The sequence below is a fragment of the Uranotaenia lowii genome, chromosome 1 (genome assembly GCF_029784155.1).
Source record: "Uranotaenia lowii strain MFRU-FL chromosome 1, ASM2978415v1, whole genome shotgun sequence".
In the NCBI taxonomy this organism is placed as follows: domain Eukaryota; kingdom Metazoa; phylum Arthropoda; class Insecta; order Diptera; family Culicidae; genus Uranotaenia; species Uranotaenia lowii.
The window spans coordinates 153,981,685-154,000,662 of record NC_073691.1 but is presented as its reverse complement, the minus strand read 5'-3'; the positions used below and the strand labels follow the sequence as shown (position 1 = coordinate 154,000,662).

At 41.2% G+C, this 18,978-nt stretch overlaps 1 protein-coding gene across 4 annotated transcripts in view; it reads right to left on the bottom strand.

Moving 5' to 3' along the window:
* The window catches only part of LOC129740592 (calexcitin-2-like), a 195,356-nt gene that overhangs the window by 88,826 nt on the left and 87,552 nt on the right, over window positions 1-18,978 (bottom strand). For all 4 annotated transcript variants that reach the window (XM_055732293.1, XM_055732296.1, XM_055732294.1 and 1 more), the window contains exons 4-5: window positions 3,842-3,894; window positions 3,639-3,758 (exon numbers count right to left, since the gene is read on the bottom strand). In XM_055732293.1, coding sequence (XP_055588268.1) covers window positions 3,639-3,758; window positions 3,842-3,894 — 173 coding nt within the window. The remainder of the gene's footprint in view (window positions 1-3,638; window positions 3,759-3,841; window positions 3,895-18,978) is intronic.

Sequence of the window (18,978 nt, the reverse complement as noted above, 5' to 3'; positions counted from 1 at the left end):
TGGCGGCGTACAGGAGAACGGAGTGTGGAGGTGAAGGATGAACTACGAGCTCGCGCGACTCTACGGCGAACCCAGTATCCAGAAGGTGGTAAAGGCTGGCCGGATACGCTGGGCGGGACATGTTGCGAGAATGCCGGACGACTGTCCTGCAAAACAGGTGTTCGCTACGAATCCGGTAGGAACAAGACGAGCGGGGGCGCAACGAGCGAGGTGGTTAGACCAAGTGGAGCGTGATCTGGCGAACGTAGGGTGCCCGAGAAATTGGAGAACGGTTGCTATGAACCGAGTTAATTTTAGGAATTATGTTCGTCAAGTTATGTCGTAAGACGGAATACTATGTAAATAAATAAGCAAATTGATTAGTAACCACTCCAGATTGCCAGTGCATCTTCATCGGAACAAAATCATTCAATCAGCAGCATGTGAATGTGGTTATCCCGTTGCTGATCCCAACCACATATTCTTCTCGTGCCCTCGTTTTGAAGAAACCAGAGATGATCTGGAAGCGTTCATCACCAGAAGACAACTACCATTAGATATAACAACAGTGTTACAAAATAAAAACATAGCGATTATGATAAAACTTTGTAACTTTATAATTACCAATAATATTGATATTTAATATTGTATTCTATCACCAAACTTGGCCAATAGGGCAACTGCAAGTAGCCAAATAAATGTAGATGCTAATGGAACAGAATCCAAAACAGTACTTAAAAGCTATTTTTGAGTTTTTGTTAAACTTCACCTCGAAATAGCATTTTCAACGGCAAAAATGTTCCACGGAACTCTTCTACAGCTCTATCTGAACTTAAGAGTTCGTTCTTTAAGTAGTATCCGAACTTTTGGTTGCTTGGGGAGTTACAAGTAAAGGCCGAACCTCGAGTCGTCAGAAGAGAGGTCCTAAGTCTTGAATCGTAACAAGAGGCAGGGTATATACGCTGGAGTTTAGACTTGAAACAGAGTAAGCCGATGAGCGCTTAAGCGCGGACTTGAGCTCCCATCTCGATTATAGTCTACGTTGCAGGTCCGGATGGGAATTATTGCCAGAGGCCCCAGGTGGACTTTATGTCGTAGGAGTACATAGTATCTAGAGTCGACCAATTGCATCCATGGACCCAGAGTAGCATACTGGGGGGACGCGGTTGCTCGTCGTACCTTGGAATGCAATCCGCTAAACGGATTTACCACCTGGGCGATCAACTAATAAAAAAGGCCTAAGAACAGCACGAAAAGAAACAACGCCCTAGAAAACCTTGGTCAAAATTAACACCAACATTCATTTCTAGTTGTTTGGCCTCGAATCCTTGACAGAAAGTACTGAGGGTTGTTTATTTTTATTTTTGTTCATACCCGATTATTCTTGAATCCAGTACTCGACAAAATATTTGGTCCTTCGAACCGGATCCTGAACACGTCGTGAAAGTGACGCAATCTTCGTCGTGTGTTGTTTTTGTATGTTAGAGAGTAAAACTTACTCTTAGGCGGTCCCACCCCCTATCCGATCCGGAAAAGAAGGTAAGGGGCCGTTCAGATACCACGTGGACAGAAAAATGAGATTTTCGACACCCCCCTCCCCCTCTGTTGACAAGCGTGGACATTTGGCAAACCCCTACCCCCCTCCCCGGATGTCCACGTGGACAGATTTGAATTTTTTTTTTTCAAACTCATTTGACAGTTAGAAAACACTACTTTTTGACTTTTTGAAAGCTTTGTAATTTTAAGATTCAAACAGTAAGTATGTCCACGTGGACATGACCAAAACCCCTACCCCCCTCCCGTAGACAAGCGTGGACATTTCCATATACCCCCCTCCCCCTAAGTTGTCCACGTGGTATGTGAACGGCCCCTAACTGGAGGGAAAAAAAGATCGTGATCCGATTCATGGGCCGGTAAGTGCCAATGTTACTAGCAAATGCCTGATGCCCAGCAATCATAAAATCGCATTAAAAATGATAACTCAAGTAATTTAAATCGTTACTGCGAATCGTAATTCCAACTAAAGCAAGTAAAAGGTCGTAAAAATTGTTACTCGAAGTCGGATTAAATGGTTTAATTAGGTTATGATAAAAAGTCCGCCATTGTTGCAGATTTTGAAGACGATTTCGTTCATTTTTTTTCTCCCTCGTGAGTCAAGTTAGAGAACAGCTTTGCTGTCCTCTCTGCGACCAGCAGTGCAAACAAATTGACAAAAATCATACAGTGTATTTTCAAGAATTATTCATTGACAGAAGCAACATATATTGTCGCTGGCAACGGTTCGCATGCGTTGAGAGAAAAAAACTTGTGCTCTCTTGCATTCTTTCAGTATGTATGAATATAGTGTAGAATATCGTCCAATTCGTATACTCTTATCGCTATAGCCAAAATTCGAAAATATGTATGTATATTGCCTTCAGGTTAATGCTGTTTTTTCGAGTTTCATACGATCATTCTATAATGTTTATGAAACGTATAACAAAGTTGTTGAGAAATATAGGCCTACAAAAGTGCTTGCTGGGTGGCTTAGCGGTGTTGTGGTCTTAGAGAAATTGGATGCATTTTTACAATCTTACAACATGACATTGGTATAATTGTTCGAAATCATTTCAGAACCACTTGGAAAATGCTCGTCATATTCTCTTGACAAAATCGAACGGACAATCGTTTCGTGTCATTGACAAACTCGATCATATGTAGGCATAACCAACATTTGTACGCATCGCATGTGGAATGCGAACCATGTCTCGAAAAAACTTTTGCTACATACATTCTATCGCTGCCCTAAGGGAGATTAAACCAATTGCCAACTGTCAGCCTGTGGCCAGCCAGATGTATTTTTCGATTCGATCCTGGCTGGGACAGTTCAAAGTGTCAACAAACAATACGCTTGGGAGCCGGTTCCGGGCAGAGGTGAAGCTAGGTACCATTTTGAAAAACAAGTTTAAGTCACTAATTGATGGCTTAAAACCAGTAGAAATGGCATTAAAATGTTGCTATAAGTTACAACTAAATAAGATGATTTAATTTTCAAGTATATTTTCAGGTGTCAAACAATTTATTACAATGTTGCTGCAAACGTTGCTTACAAATTGCTTTATCGGTCCCACTCCTACTTACCCTTCTGCACATTTTTCTATCGAATGGTCCCCAAACATGATGTGCCCTTTAACTTTCAACAAACCCATCCTAACACGTTCACGCATCCCATCTTTATGTCCGGAGGGTCTGGGTCGAAGGTCCAAATTTTTCCTCTACCATTCCTAGCAAGGCATTGTCGTGAATGGGTTAAAAGTTTTGAATGAAAATTTGACCTTGGCCGGGCACACTTCCTGAGGAGAATGGTGCGGGTTGATGAATTTGATGAGGGTTCCATCGACAACGACGTAGAGAATATTTTCTCAACTTTCCAGATGGAGTGGAAGTGAACTTTTCGGATCGTTTTTTCATTGTTCGGACTGGCAGGTCCAATTTGACCGAAATCTACCTGGGGAAATTTGGGCCAATTAGAATTGTGAGCCGATTTCAATCCTTTGTTGGTGTTAAATATAGCAAGTAGTCTTATAATGCTTTGATCTTCCGACGACGGTAAACAGGTGGCAAAAGGGATTTGTTTTTCTCCTACATAAATTGAGAATATCAAAGGTCGTGTCACTCACCTGTCCGTCGTTATCCTTGTCGGCCTTGGCCCGGAGACCTTCCCAGATTTTCAGCATCGTCTCGTGGGTTTCGGTGTTCCGCGAATTTCCCGCCGGCCAGCCGCGAAGTTCGCAGATTTTCTTAATTTAAAAAAAAGAAGAAATAAAACCGATTAAAACGCTTTAGGTTGCGAGTGACGGTTTCTAATTAGATACTGATTTACCTCTATCGCCATTTCAAAGTCCTTTTGATCGATCTCGCCACTCTGGTTGACATCTGAAAAAGGAATGATAAAAACGGGTTTCGTTTAGTGTAAGCTTGCCAGATTGTCCGGTTTATCCCGGACTTGCCCGGGTATTTGACACAAAATTTGGGAAAAGTCCAGCCCGACCGGGTTTTTTTTGTATCAAAATCAGACAAAAATATTTTTTTTTCTTATTTGCGTCCAAAAACGAAATGATTTGAACAAGTTCCATCAAACTTATCAAGAACGGTTCTCTATAATAAGAAAATATTATTTAAAATATACTAGTGTGTTTCGACGAGTGTTTTTTTTCTCAGATTTGTAACCTATGGTTGATTCACTACCCAGCACTGTCAAGACTCCCCCAATTCTTGCCTCAGGGTCGGCTTTTCGAATTCAAAGAACTACAAGGAAACACTAAGTGATTAACTTTCGAGCTTTGCTCGCCCACTTTATTCCCCTTATTCAAAGGTACAAAAAGGCACTTGTCGACGGATCCGCAACACAATATATAATGGCACAATCTTTCCTACCTCACACGTCTGCTCTCGGGCCTCTCCCTTTGCGTGTACCTCCTCCTCGTTCGGAACCGGAAATATTACGACCTCCTAAATGCGCGGCGAAACTACCGAATTGCTAGGGTGGGTTCGGTTAGCCAAAGGTAGTTCGCGGCCTGCGATCGCAATTCCGTGTCTCCGGCACTTGGTGAGTTTCAGCGGAGTCACACGGCGCTGATGGGTGGTATTCGGCACGTCGATAACTTCGTGGTGGTAAGTCACGACGCCCTCAAGCAGGAGTCAGCGGGCCGTCCACGTTCTGGATGGGCGCGGTTTTCAGGTGAGCTGCCTCGGGAACCGATACCGGAACTCAAGGGTAAATTACGGGGTCCTGGTGATAGAGGGAACAAAATGGCGGCAAGGCGTTAGGTCGGGTTCATGAATGGTGTTCCGGATCTTGGATTACCTGGTAGATCCCTTCCACAAACAAACGAGCTTGTTGTTCTCTGTCCCGTAATTGTCCGTAGTTCGCGTCGGGCTCCTTTCACGGGTTTGGCACTATTTTCCAATGCGGAACGAATCGTACTCGGCCGATTTGGCTTGCCGTAGTACGCGCTCAGAGATACAACTTAATAATAACCATTTTGTTTAAGGTCGATGGCGTTCCGTACCCAGCCGTTAACCCTTCTTGCCCCTCTATCCCTTTCTCCGGTTTCCCCTCAGCAACTCAGCCTCCATGATCTGCTGGCGTGTTCAACCCTGACTCCTCATGCGACTCCTTACGCGACGAATCTTGACAATCTTGGCTAGAAACTTTCCCTTGGTTACAGATTTGAGCTTTCATCTCCTATGCTCTCAAGGAAAAAAATCTTAAATCTGAGGAAAAAAAAGCTTAAAAACGAGATTCACCAACACTTAGTTAAAAGATGTTGGTCACACGATACATAGACAAATCATAGACACATAGATACATAGACAATTTGCCGCCGGTCGTGGCCTAGAGGATAGCGTTCCAGTCTTCTAAGCCATTGTCCACACTTCACAAGCGCGAGATCGGCCCTCCGCAGGGCCATCAACGCAAGCAAGAGGGCACGTTTCAAACAGTTATGCCGTGACGCCAACGACTGTCCATGGGGTGATGCCTATCGGATAGTCATGGGCAGAACTAAAAGTGGGGGTGCACCACCTGAAACGTGCCCCGATAAACTGAGAGTCATCATCAATGAGCTGTTCCCACAGCACGATGTTACCCGCTGGCCAACAGTCCCGTATGACTGGGACACCAGCGCTGAAGAGAGGATAACGGTGGAAGAACTTCGCGAGATCGCCAAGTCTCTCCAACCGAGGAAGGCCCCCGGACCGGACGGCATTCCGAACGTCGCGGTGAAGGCAGCGATCAGGGAATTTCCCGATATGTTCCGAACATCGTTGCAACGATACGTGACGGAACGGGTGTTTCCTGACACGTGGAAACGGCAGAAACTTGTTCTTCTGCCAAAGCCGGGTAAGCGTCCAGGAGACCCATCGGCATATCGGCCGATCTGTCTACTGGATACCGCAGGTAAGGTCCTGGAGAAGGTGATTCAGAACCGACTTCAGAGATACACGGAAAGTGAGGGCGGACTCTCGGGGAAATAGTTTGGTTTCCGTCGAGGTCGCAGCACCGTAGATGCCATCCGCTCGGTCATCGAGGTAGCGGACAGAGCCTGGCTGACCAAGAGGAGAGGGCTCCGCTTTTGCGCGGTTGTCACTCTGGATGTGAAGAACGCCTTCAACAGTGTCAGTATGACAGCGATTGCGTCGTCGCTCATCCAAATGAGGATCCCGGCATATCTGTATAGGCTTGTGGAAAGTTACTTCCACAATCGCCAACTGCAGTATATGACCGGTGAGGGTTTGCGAACACAAGAGGTTTCGGCGGGTGTTCCACAGGGGTCAATACTCGGCCCGGTTCTGTGGAACATCACTTACGACGAACTCCTACGAACGAGCCTCCCATCGGGAGCCGAACTCGTAGGATTTGCAGATGATGTAGTCCTCTTGGCGAGGGGCTCCTCAACAGCGGAGGTTGAGCTACTGGCCACGGTAGCTATCCAGGCAGTGGAACGCTGGATGCACTCCAAGTGCCTGCGTCTAGCCCACCACAAAACCGAGATGGTGCTTATCACCAACCTGAAATCACCCCAAACAGGTACCATTGCCGTTGGACCGTGCAATATCGTGTCCAAACGCGCAATCAAGTACCTAGGGGTGATGATTGACGACAGGCTCAGCTTCACGAGCCATGTCGAATACGTGTGCAAGAGAGCGGCAATGGCCACGGCCGCACTCACACGAATGATGCCGAACTCCTCGGCCATCCAAAGCAGCAAAAGGCGGATCCTGGCAAGTGTGACCACATCGATCTTGCGGTACGGAGCAGCGGCCTGGAGGCAGGCCTTGGGAGGAAGCTGTAACCTGCAGCGACTTAGCAGCGTTCAGCGGCTGATGAACCTGCGGGTTATCAGCGGATACCGGACCATGTCGTCCGAAGCTGCCTGTGTAGTAGCGGGTGTTATGCCCATCTCGGTTTTGCTTGAGGAGGATGTCTATTGCTACGACAACCAAGACACGCCGAACGTCCGAGATCTCGCCAATGAGGACTCGATGTCCAACTGGCAGCAGCTGTGGGACAGCTCAACGAGAGAAAGGTGGACACATCGTCTGATCCCGCACATCGGGAGCTGGATCGGAAGAAGGCACGGTGAAGTGGACTTCTATATGACGGTGACCGGTTTGGACATGTGGCTTCGCCATATTGCCCAGATTGTGGTGATGTAGAGGAGACACCCGAACATGTGGTGTTTGTCTGTCCGAGGTTTGCGGCGGTACGTACTTCCATATTTGCCGCCTGTGGGCCTGACACGACAGCAGATAACGTTGTACAGAAGATGTGTGCGGATTCCAACACTTGGCATGCGGTCAGCGATGGGTTCACCCGGATCATGACTGCCCTGCAGAGGAGCTGGAACCAACGGCAGTCCGCGAACGGTGTAGGATGACTCCATCGGCGGGGAGCATCTGAGTAGTGTGCGTCCGATCCCCTGATCGAAGCTACAAAGATAAGGCATCATCTTCTGCGTAGCGGAGGTCAGGGGTGCGCCGCGAACGTGTGTAGGATACTCCAATGTCGGGGGGTATCCGAGTTGTGCCGCTTCCTAAGAGGGAAACTGCGGGGATAAGACTTTACCTTCCTCGTAGCGGATCTCGAGGGAAGAGGGTTAACCACTGTCGGGGGATACCCACGGGTAGAGAGGCTCTCGTTGCCGGGCGAGCCTCTCGAGTCGGTGTAGGATGTCGTCACCGTCGGGAAACATCCGAGTCGTAGCGTTCCAAGTCCCGAATGTGTGCCGTGACAGGCGCGAGTCTAGGATAAGCTGCTCTCGATTTGGCACACAACGGGCAGGAAAATCCGCGGGCCAAAAATCCTAGGGTTGCCAACCAAGGGGGATAAAGAAGACCGGACAACGGTCGGAGTAGACTGACCCCATCGACGCGGGGCTGTCGAGTAGAGTGCGTCCGACCCCACGGTTTGAAGTTACAAAGATAAGACAATACCTTCTGCGTAGCGGATGCCGTGGGTGAGCCGCGTTCGTGAGTAGGATGCTCCACCTTCGGGGAGTATCCGAGTAGAGCGGTTCTCAACGACAGAAGCTGCGGGGATAAGACATGACCTTCTTCGCAGTGGAAATCGTTGGGAAAGGGTTATTCCACGTTCGGGGAATACCCACGGGTAGAGTGGCTCTCGACGCCGGGCGAGCCATTCGAGTCGGTGTAGGATGACGTCTTCGTCGGGAATCATCCGAGTCGTTGCGTTAAGTTCCGCGCGTGTGCCGTGACAGGCGCGAGTCTAGGATAAGCTGCTCTCGATCTGGCACACGACGGGCAAGGTGGCAAACTTCGAACCCTGAAGATAAGAGGTCGGGCTTCGAGTCGTTAGAGGAGAGGTCAGGCCTCAAACCTTCAGGCGGAGAGGTTTGTGTGGTCAACCCCGAGTCTTTATGATAAGAGGTCGGGTCCCGAGTCGTAAGAGGAGGGATCAGGCCCCTTACCAACAAGAGGAGGGGTACAAGTGGTCACCTCGAGTTATTACGAGGAGAGGTCAGATTTCAAGTCGTTAGAGGAGAGATCGGGCCTCAAGTCGCGAAGAGGAGAGGTTTGTGTGGGAATCTCGAGTCATTGCGAGGAGATGTCGGTTCTCAAGTCGTTAGAGGAGAGTTCAGGCGTCGAGTCGTAAGGATGAGAGGTTTTGCTGAAAGTGGTCTCGTTAATGAGTATTGCCTTTGAGCGCATTAGCGCGAATAGACCTCCCACTATTGAAGCATAGTGTACTAAACCGTTCGAGGTGGGAACCAGGTCTGCGGCCCCAGGTAGAGTTTAGGGAGTAGGGGGTATACACGGAGTATATCATGAGTCTTCCCATTGTACCCATGGACCCAGAGTAGCAAACTGGGGGGACGCGGTGGCTCGCCGTGCCTTGGAATACAATCCGTAAACCGGGATTTACCACCTGTGGTTACCAACTAAAAAAAAAGCCATTGTCCATGAGATCGAATCCCGATCATGGCACATATAGTACTCTTTCTGTGGTCTGGTGGTTTTAGCATTTGTAAGATGCTAGCCAGAATATCCTTGAAAAATTTATGCCTTAGAGTTAAGTAAATTAGATCTCTTCGAAGAAACATGAAGTTTCACTGAGTCCTATATGTGTGTGTTCGATTTAAATCGTGTAACGCTGCCGGAATCTGGATCTGGCTAAGATCTGCTTTTTGTGGCTGTATTTTGTCATGGCTCATACGCTCGTTATAACGCGCCAATCGTAATATGCTGAAAACGAAAGCGGAATCATCAAGAATTCCGATGCAATCATTCACTGAAGGAATGTTGGATAAGAACCACGAAGAATGGTTTTCGAAACACACCAGTACATTTTCATTCAAATCATATATTTTTCAGTGGGTTTCCATAACCACAATTCAACAGGATTTTTGTTGCATATAATAGAATAATCCAAATCGCAATCCAAGAGTGCTTTGAATCCGAAGAAAGCTAGTGTTTGTTATGTTTTCCGTTCATGTCTTTTATGGATTCCTTCTACTACCAGTATCTGTAAGTATAAGTGTGTTTTCGGTCTTCGGATGCTTTCGGGTATGTATGGCTGCTATGCGTGTATTGAATCTACGGTGGCGCATATTTGCAACACAGTTTTGTTCTGTGGCTTTGAATATGGTTTTTAAAAATCAAGTTTTCAAGCAATCAAAAGAATTTCAGTAACAAAAAATCATAAGCATTTGAAGAAAACACTTTTTTCAACGAGTACACTCGTTTTTAACACAAAATATACATGGAATACATAGCAAATCAGCACTTCGCTGAGGTGGGGCATAAAAGAGCATGTTCCCCTACGTGAATTCGAGGTAGCAAACATCCCGCAATTTATCAATTTTTTCACTTTTCTTCAGTGTATCAAAAACACTATCATTCATCAGAATATTTTGAGTTGAAATTTTTAATGTGACAAAAGATACAGAGATTTGTAAATTTTGATAGTAAGTGCGTACTTTATTTGTACAGTACTGAATGTGCATTTTCCCGTAGTATTCATGTGAATGATTCTTTGAGTGTATGAAACAAACAGCCGGCCCACAGATAATCTAACCTAAACGGGTGTGCCCAAATTACTTCGGTTCCTTTGCTGCACCAGCCTCCAAAGTTTTTTGTTTCTTTCCGGATTCATTCCGGACCCCATATCAAGTATCAAGGGTGTCATGTAAGGAAAAACTAATCCTACCGTTCGTTGTCTTTTATCCCTGAAATTTGGTTTCATTTTCCGGGAATGCACCGGAGTGCGCTCCATGAGCGGATTGTAGGTGTATGCAGGGATTTCGTCTGTCAGTAAAAATGTTCAACATTACTGACTACGAAAAAATAGAGGGTTTTTTTTTGTCAGAAGTGCACACATACGCCTGATATGTACTCAGTCACACAAACACACATACGTGTTCTCGAACAAAAGATAGACACCGCTCCCATTTGTTATCGTCCAGCAGGAAGGACATGTGTCAGTCTTTCACTGGAACACTGGAGATTTTCCTAAAAAAGACAGAGCTGATAGCTTCCAGCATAAAGTGAGGATTTCCCACGGATTTGGCTCCTGTCACATATCTGAAGTTCTTCTTTGTCGATGAAGCTCCGATGACCGTGGGCTCCCTTTGGTAGCATTTAGGGAAGCGAAGATTTATTACCATCGCATTTAAAGCTTTTAACGGGTTTTCTTTCCCTGTTGCTGCTCAAGTTGATCGAATAGAATGACTTTCTGTTCGGTGGCCACTGCCGCTGTAAGCAGATTCAATTTGTCCTTCGAAGAAGATTTTCTCTAGCTTCAGATCGATCTACGCATAAATTTGCGTACAATTTAATGGAAACTCTTTTTTGCATTTATTCGTTTAGGAAACACAGCTTCATTTTTAATTTAACACGTTCGTCGCCACGCTCATTTAGGTAGTTTCATTAGCCGGGCCCAAAGAAATTCTCGGAGCAAGAAAATAGAGAAGGAGAACTCCAAGCTTTCTAACGTGTGTATAAACTGAGCGGTTAACTCGAGTATGAGAGCGTCACTCGTTTTTTAAGTGACGGGACCTTCTAGGGATTACTCCCATCCAGCGTTGCCACATTTATATCTGTATTTTCGAGGCAAAAAATCTATTTAATCTATATAAAATCTCAAAAATCTGTATAGAAATCTGTATCTCAAATTTCGATTCCGGATACTAATACTGCCCTACAAAACTGTTTTCAAACCCTCGCTGGTCGTGGTAAGCGATGTAATGATAGTAAAAGTTCGCTTGAACGATGGATAATTGAATCGAATTATTATCGATTGACGTAAAGTCTATTAAAAATATCTTGAATTTTTTGTATGCAGAAAATCTGTATAAAATCTGGATAAATTTCCAACTATCTGTAATCTGTATATACAAATTCTTGGTAGCAAAACTTCTAAAAAATCTGTATGATTACAGAAAAATCTGTATATGTGGTAACGCTGCTCCCATCACCCATTGCACAGTGGTGCAGAACATCAATCTAGCTGTACGAAATTAATAGCGCTCAGGGATGAAGGGATAGACATTTCCTGTCTTTAGCGACATTGTTCAGTTTTACATGGAGCAGATTCTAGTATCAAAATTTTTGCCGAGGGGTCCACCGATAGCGAGATAAAAATGCTATTTTTTTTTTGTTTTTAAAATTAGGGCTTTGATGTCTTCGACAAAGTTGTTTATCTGATCAAAATATATAAGATTGTTGAATATGTGTCCTATCACACCACCCTCAGGAGTTAAAGTCAAAGTAAAAAAAATCTCTTGAAAAAAACAGTTTTTTTTAACCTGACACGTTTTAGATTGGATAAAATGGTTCGCTGTCTTTGAAACAAAGTTGTTACATGCCACGATCTACAATTGTCTCATACATTATGATGGGTTTAGAAGCTGCTGAAGCCCTATAGAAAGCATTTAGTGTATTTTATTGACAATTTTGGAAGGCTCGTCCATCGAAAAGTGGACATTTTCGCAACATCCCCTGTTTTGTGATTAGTTTTTATGATAAGCGGAACCATTTCCATTTTAAATTAGCGGGGAAATCGGTGGAAGTAGTAGAGATTATGTATTTTGATCAGATAAACAATTTTGTCGAAGACATCAAAGCCCTAACTTGAAAAACAAAAAAGTTATCATTTTTATCTCACTATCGGTGGACCCCTTGGCAAAAATTATAATACTAGAAGATGCTCCATGTAAAACTGAACAATGTTGCTGAAGACATCAAATGTGTATCTCTTCATCCCTGGGCGCTATTAATTTCGTACAGCTAGATTGATGTTCTGATTGATCTAGGATGGTGATCTCATATGCCAAATCGCCTTTCAGCCATATTGAAAACAGTTTTGACAGCTGGCTGTAGTGTTTACGAAAAAAGGAGCTCAAGTATGCCAGGTGTTAGAGATAAAAAATCAGATGGAAAAAAGTGTGTGTTTGTGCACAAGCTAATCGTAAACCAAAGATCAAAAGGTTTAAAACTGTACTGGTTTAGTTTATTTTATTTTATTTAAATTGGGTTTTCGGAAATAAAGCAATGATATGAGTATATTAAATGAATTAATTTGTATTCGAAAAGAAAGAACTTTTCATTGACCGTTATGATAGATAATGCACTACATATATTTTCGTAGGAACCACAACCGGGCATTGTCCCGCTCGCTAATTTCCTAACTGCCACCGCCTCCATGCCTCCCACAGGATCTTTGACGCCTCTTTCTTTCGGGTTTACATTGGAAATTTCCCGGCCACAATTCTCTCCGTGAACATTTCTTGATACTCGTAGTATGCACATGCAAATCGTCGGGTAATTATCCGGCGGGTTTTTTAATCTGAGCCTAGTAGGGGAGAGTAATCCTATTAGTGATGTTTCTGTCCAACGTTGTTTTTCCAAAACCTACCTTTATTATTTTATTTCATCCGTTTGCTTGTTTGCTTTAGTCGTCAACTTTCACAAAATTCAAATGCTGATACAAAATTGCAAGCACGATCGCAAAATTGCACATCTACTGAACACGATTTATCACGATGAAGTTTTAATATCATGTTGAGATGTGGGCGAACGCTAAGTATCTGTTAATACGAATCTGATTTGATCGCATTAAATATATTTATATCGTGGGTAAAGTGACCGATTATACGATTATAATTATACTTGTTATAATATTTGTAGCTATATCGGAAAGACACGGTGTTAATTTGCCTACTAATGTGACATTCTAGTAAACATACAACGTGATACGAAAGATGATGCTTACGTAGTATTCTTTACGAATTTATTCGAAGTCATTTACGATTTCGATTCGAAAGTAATTTTTGTACCAATAAAATGCTTCTTAAGAAATCTTATGCGATCGTTATAAGATTTCATTTGATATCGGTGGAACTAAATACGATTTCATCAAACATATCGTAACTAAGTCGTATTTCATTGGGATGTTGCATCTTCTACGATGAATAAACGATATGGTCGAATGGTAAGTGTACATATTTACGATTCCGATTTGAGTTGCATCTATATACGAGTTCGACGATGATTTCTTTTACGATTTCATGTTGGCTGGGAAGGGTCTTTAAGGGTGGAACGAACAACCAAATCCCTAAACCGGATGTTGCTTGCCCCTTATTCTTGTTACCTTATCCAAAGAGCTATTTTGTATCCCTTCAATCGAAAAGTGTTGTATGAAAATAAAAATAAATCAAAAGCGCTTACTTGCCATTAGCTTTTTCAAACCTATATTCGTCATGATCAGCGAGACGAAAAAATCTGCAGCCTGATATTCACTCAGAGAAATCTTGGTATTTGAACCCAAAAAAAAAAAAGATTTTGATTCAAAAAAACATTCTATTGATACAAACTCTTTTTCTCTAACATCTGGTCGCTGTGGTAGGAACCCAACAAGGAAAAAAAAACTCTTTTTTACTTCATAAAATGTATTATGAGTTTGATTCTAAAGAAAAAAATTAAACAAAGGATTTATCCTTTGAACTCAAAAATACTTTGAACCAACAGGATGTTCTTAATGCACCTTCCGGATGTCGCAGTTTCCGTCGGTTTTGAGGCTGCCGGTGGAGCATAATTTTTCGATTAATGTTGGGAAACACTAAATTAAACACTTTTCCACCTTTCTTCCCGGCCGCTTTTGCGTTTATCCAGTAGTTGTGCTTCCATCCGCCAGATTCATGAACGGGACGCAATGGATGATAGAATGCAATGCCTCGTCAGGTTTCCATCCTTATCGATGACTTTCTGCTGCTTCCGGTTTTCAAACAGCTTCTGGAAGAAAATAGTGTTTGATAAGCATAAATTGGTTATAAGTAATGGATAATAAAGGTTGCTCACCGTTACCGGCCAAGCTGGCACTGTCTTCTATCAATCGAATCTCTTCCAGCTTTGCAAAACTGTCCGGAACTCAGCCGGAAGAATTTTTCGCGCTTCAAATTATTATATTTGTCTGAGCAATATCTTGACGATTGGCTAAAGTTCGTGTTTTACAAACAAATCAGAGCACCTGGCATCTAAGCCAGCCAGCAGCCAGCCAACAGCCAGCTGTCAAAATTTCGGGTGCGTTTCACCGCAGACACCAGATACCCAGACTGACCACTGAAGGCTGATTTTGGCGCTTGTTCCGCAGCGCTATCTACGGGTTATCGTGAAACTAATGGCCACATACACAAAAGGAAAAATCTCGATATATCACACACACATTTGCATTGTGCAATTTGTTTTTCTACATCTAGCGATGAACACGGTCGTTTTTGATTACCTACTTTTGACAGAAAAAAAATAACACGATATATTTCGAAAACCACTAAAGAACCGTTTTTCAATTGGAGCGCATCAACCAAATGTGGTTAGAATTCAACAGAAATGAAAATTGAATGAAAACTTGAGAATTTCTGCTCCACTTCCTTATTGCGTTGTGGTTGAAAAATAACCATTTTATGACATCTTTGGCTTCATTTGTGAAGATCACTTTCAACTGCAAGATTTCGTTAACCCCGAAACCTCCGTCAAGGGTAAGTTCAAGTTTCCCGAGTAGAAAAATATTGTGACAAACCCAATTATTTGTAAATACTATTTACTAAATAGTTATAAAACGATCTAGGACTTGTTGAGAAAACGACAAATGACATCGTAAAACATTCCACAGATTGTGTATTGCAAAACTACAGTATATTGAATGTGGCTTTAAATTATATTACAGTTTAGAACTGTTAAATCAGTTGAATGGACGAGATTCTTACAAAATTTTGTTGAACAATCTGTTTCAGTTAAAGTTTCTCAAAACCCTTCACCTAGCCGAAATGCCGCATTTATAGAGGTTTACAAAAACTGAATAAAACAAAAGTAGAGGTGATATTTACAAAATTTGTAAAGCAATGTTTTGTTAACAGAAGAAGCTTAATGAAAATCGCAACAACGAAATATACCATTACGTCAGCATCTACAACAAAAACCGGTGTTAGATTTTTATTTACTTTTTTCTCCAATAAATCCTAAAACTTCCCTTTCTATGAAAAATTTAGTCACATCCGAGAAATGTCTTTTTTTTCAAAATATCTAACTAAACTTGGATATCGAACTAGCCCTTTTACCGCCCACTGGAAGAGGCAGTTGTGGAAAAAATATTTTTGGCTTCGAGATGATGCATTTTCTTGCAAATTTAGTACAATTTCTAACAAAGTGCGTTGGTTGACCTAATGATGATTCCTGACAAACAATCTCAATTATCCGAGTCTGTTTAGTAAGAATAGCTTAGCTTTTCCTGTTCTGTTGTTAAGTTATTTTTTCATTATTATTTTTTTGGTTAAATTTCGAACCATTTTTTGAATATCGTACGAGCAATTGATTTTATCCATGGATAAAATAAAAAAAAAACGTGAATTCGTCACATAAAAATCAAAACGTTAAATGATTTCACTCACACAGCCATACGATATTTGACATTCCATAAAACGACAAGAAAATAAAAATGACTTTCGTTTGCATCAAGATAGTACTGTTCTTTTACCATTCAAAATTCGTTTTGGTGGTGTGGAAAAGCATTGAAATCGATATCTAAGTTTAGTTACAGCGAAGTTATTTCTTATTTACTGGGCATCGGTTTAGGAACATTAAAATGACCCTTATTCAAAATAATAGTTTTTTGAAGAATAGATTTCGAAAGTAATTAGTTTAATTACTTTCGAAATACGGTTTTAACAAAACTTTGAATCCAAGAATTTGATTGAATGTCAAAGTTGAAAACATTTCGGAAGCATAGAGAAATGGATTTGAAACATACATTTTGGAATATTCCAAATTCAGTGCAGTTTTTCAACAATTTTTTTTTCGAATAAAAGATTTTTAAGTTGACGTTTCTCACGTGAACTTGCTCTCGTGTACGGATTACGATGGGGAAAAAAGTCTAAAAACATGATCGCTTTTAAGGTTAATTTTCCAGCCAGTACAGAATTATGCCAAAATATCGCGTGAGCTTTCATTACGTCGTATGAAACAAAATGTAAACAAACATTTTTATTACGAAAAAAAAAAAACAAAAATTGACTTGAACTAGTAGCAACTTCTTTCCATTTAGAATATTTGTACCCTGGACAACATATTCTATATATGAAATACAAATTTTAAAGTTGTTTTGATAACTTTTGAAGCAATTTTCTGTGAATTTTCAAGATGTTTCATGATTTTCGAGATGGTCATTACAGTTGTTTTTTGACATTTCTCACGCACATTTTAGCAGGAAAAAATACCAGGTCGACAAACACGGTCGTTTCTGGGGTTATTTTTCCAAATATGTATGAGTTTTAGTGAACTACCACCATTATATCACGAACACTTTCAGCGGCAATTAGGATTAAAGATCTTATCAATACATTCATCACATTTAAATATTATTCAATATATGTCAATAACTTATTTCACTCCTCAAACCTTTTTTTTGCCAGGAATTTACCACATTGTGGCACTCTTCCCTACGACTCCTCAAACCTATCTAGGTACGAACCAAAAAACAGTTAAGATAAATTAGAATTCAAGTTTTTCAAGGAGTTATGTATAGTTTGTCTTTTTGGTCGCAGTCAACCTTTCAGATTAAGACGAACAATTCCGAACTTAACCCTTTAATGCATGACTTTTTTTTTAAATGAGAATATCAGCCATTGATTCATTGAAATAATAACATTTTAATTCGAATAACACAACACAACAGGTTTGAAGTCGTTATTTTGAGTATTATAAAAGTTATGGCCAATTAAAGTTAAAAAGTAATTTTTGAAATTCTAATCTAATTACAATACGATTTTGCCAATTTCTTCCAAACCTTGATAATTGGATGCAGGAAGGTGTTTCTGATTGATTGAGTTTAAAAAAAATTGTTAGAATTGGCAAATCTGAAGGAATAACAACGATTTTCCAAAAACTACTTTTTTCAAAAGAAATAAATAAATTTGATTTTTGCATTTTTTCCGCACACTTTGTTCGATATCTCACACATACATTAGAATATCGCAATACAAATACCATGGACTGATTTATTTTAATCTCTAGAATATTTTTTGTGAATACATCACACAAAAATTTCCATGCGTTTTCGAGATATTTGGATTTTGATTAGTGTTGTTTTAAAACAACACTATGCATTAAAGGGTTAAGGAATTATTTATAACAGACATTATAATTTTCATACTGTTACTCAGCCGGATAAATAAATTTTGAATTCAAAACTGAATCGCAAAATTAATTAGCTCTGAACTAAGGACTGCTATAACGTTGCGTTTGTTTTTTTTTTCATCTCAATCGATCACAACAGTCATTGTTTGTATAACACTCATCTCTTATTATGATACAGTAAATTAAAGTAAACTAAATTAAAGTAAATCAAATGTTAATTACATTGAAGACAAAAACGATAATGAAAATATTTGAGATAGAATTTCAAATACTGATAGGTGATTCACTCAAGACGGTTTTCATTTGGCTTGTTAATTATCAAGTGTAATTTTTTTTCTTGATGAAGCACAGTAGTTTCACGATGCCCCGACAGATGGCGTATGATTCTGGGCGACTTGTAGTTGTATGGATTCAAGTGCCACTGATCAGTCTGGGTATCTGGTGTCTGCGGTTTCACTCATGGGGGTGGCAATCTGGTTCTTCTTGCAAACAAGAATCTTCTTCTTTTTTTCTATTTATCGGGAGAAACGTTGATGGTGTTTTCCCCCAAAGCAGTACAGAGTTGAAAAAGTCAAAATTTCAACCAATAAGGAACCAGAATGATTGTTGTGTTAGTGTACAATCATTCATAATATTCTAGGATTTGATATCTAGTCCGGTTCCTTGACAGCAAAATGTCAGGTTTGTTATGGGCCCACAAAATCGGCGTGGGCCCGTAATTTGATGGTTGTCAAAATCAATGACAAAGGATAGGGATGTCCCTTATCAGACTTAGGAGTGTCAATTTGACACTCCAAGCTAAAATCGTTATAACTCTTTTCATATCTAACCGATTACAATGAAACTTATATCACTTATATTTTTTCAGCACATATCCGGGTCGGACAAATCCAGGCTATTTTATCTAAAAACCCAGGCAAAATCCGAGCATTTGATTTTGAAATTGTTGACAAAAAATATCCGCGCAATACCCGTGTTGATTTGGTCAAAACCTAGGAACTAATGATCAGAAATCAAGAAAAAAAAACATTAAAATATATGTTTTAGAGGCATTTATAAAAAAAATCCCAAAATATTTTGTATTTTTTTAGTTTGATTTGGCCAGACTTTCATTTCATTTCATTTCAAATATCACCTTCATTTACCGAAGTAACATGAAATTACTTAATTCCAAAAGGTGTTTCGAAATTAAATGCTAGCACACATGTCAGAAGTTTGGCTCGTCTCCGGTGGTTTTTTGTCTTATCTCACGCTAGGCCTGAGATGCTTTATTCTTCGACGCTATAAGCTATTCACGAATTGAAAACAAAT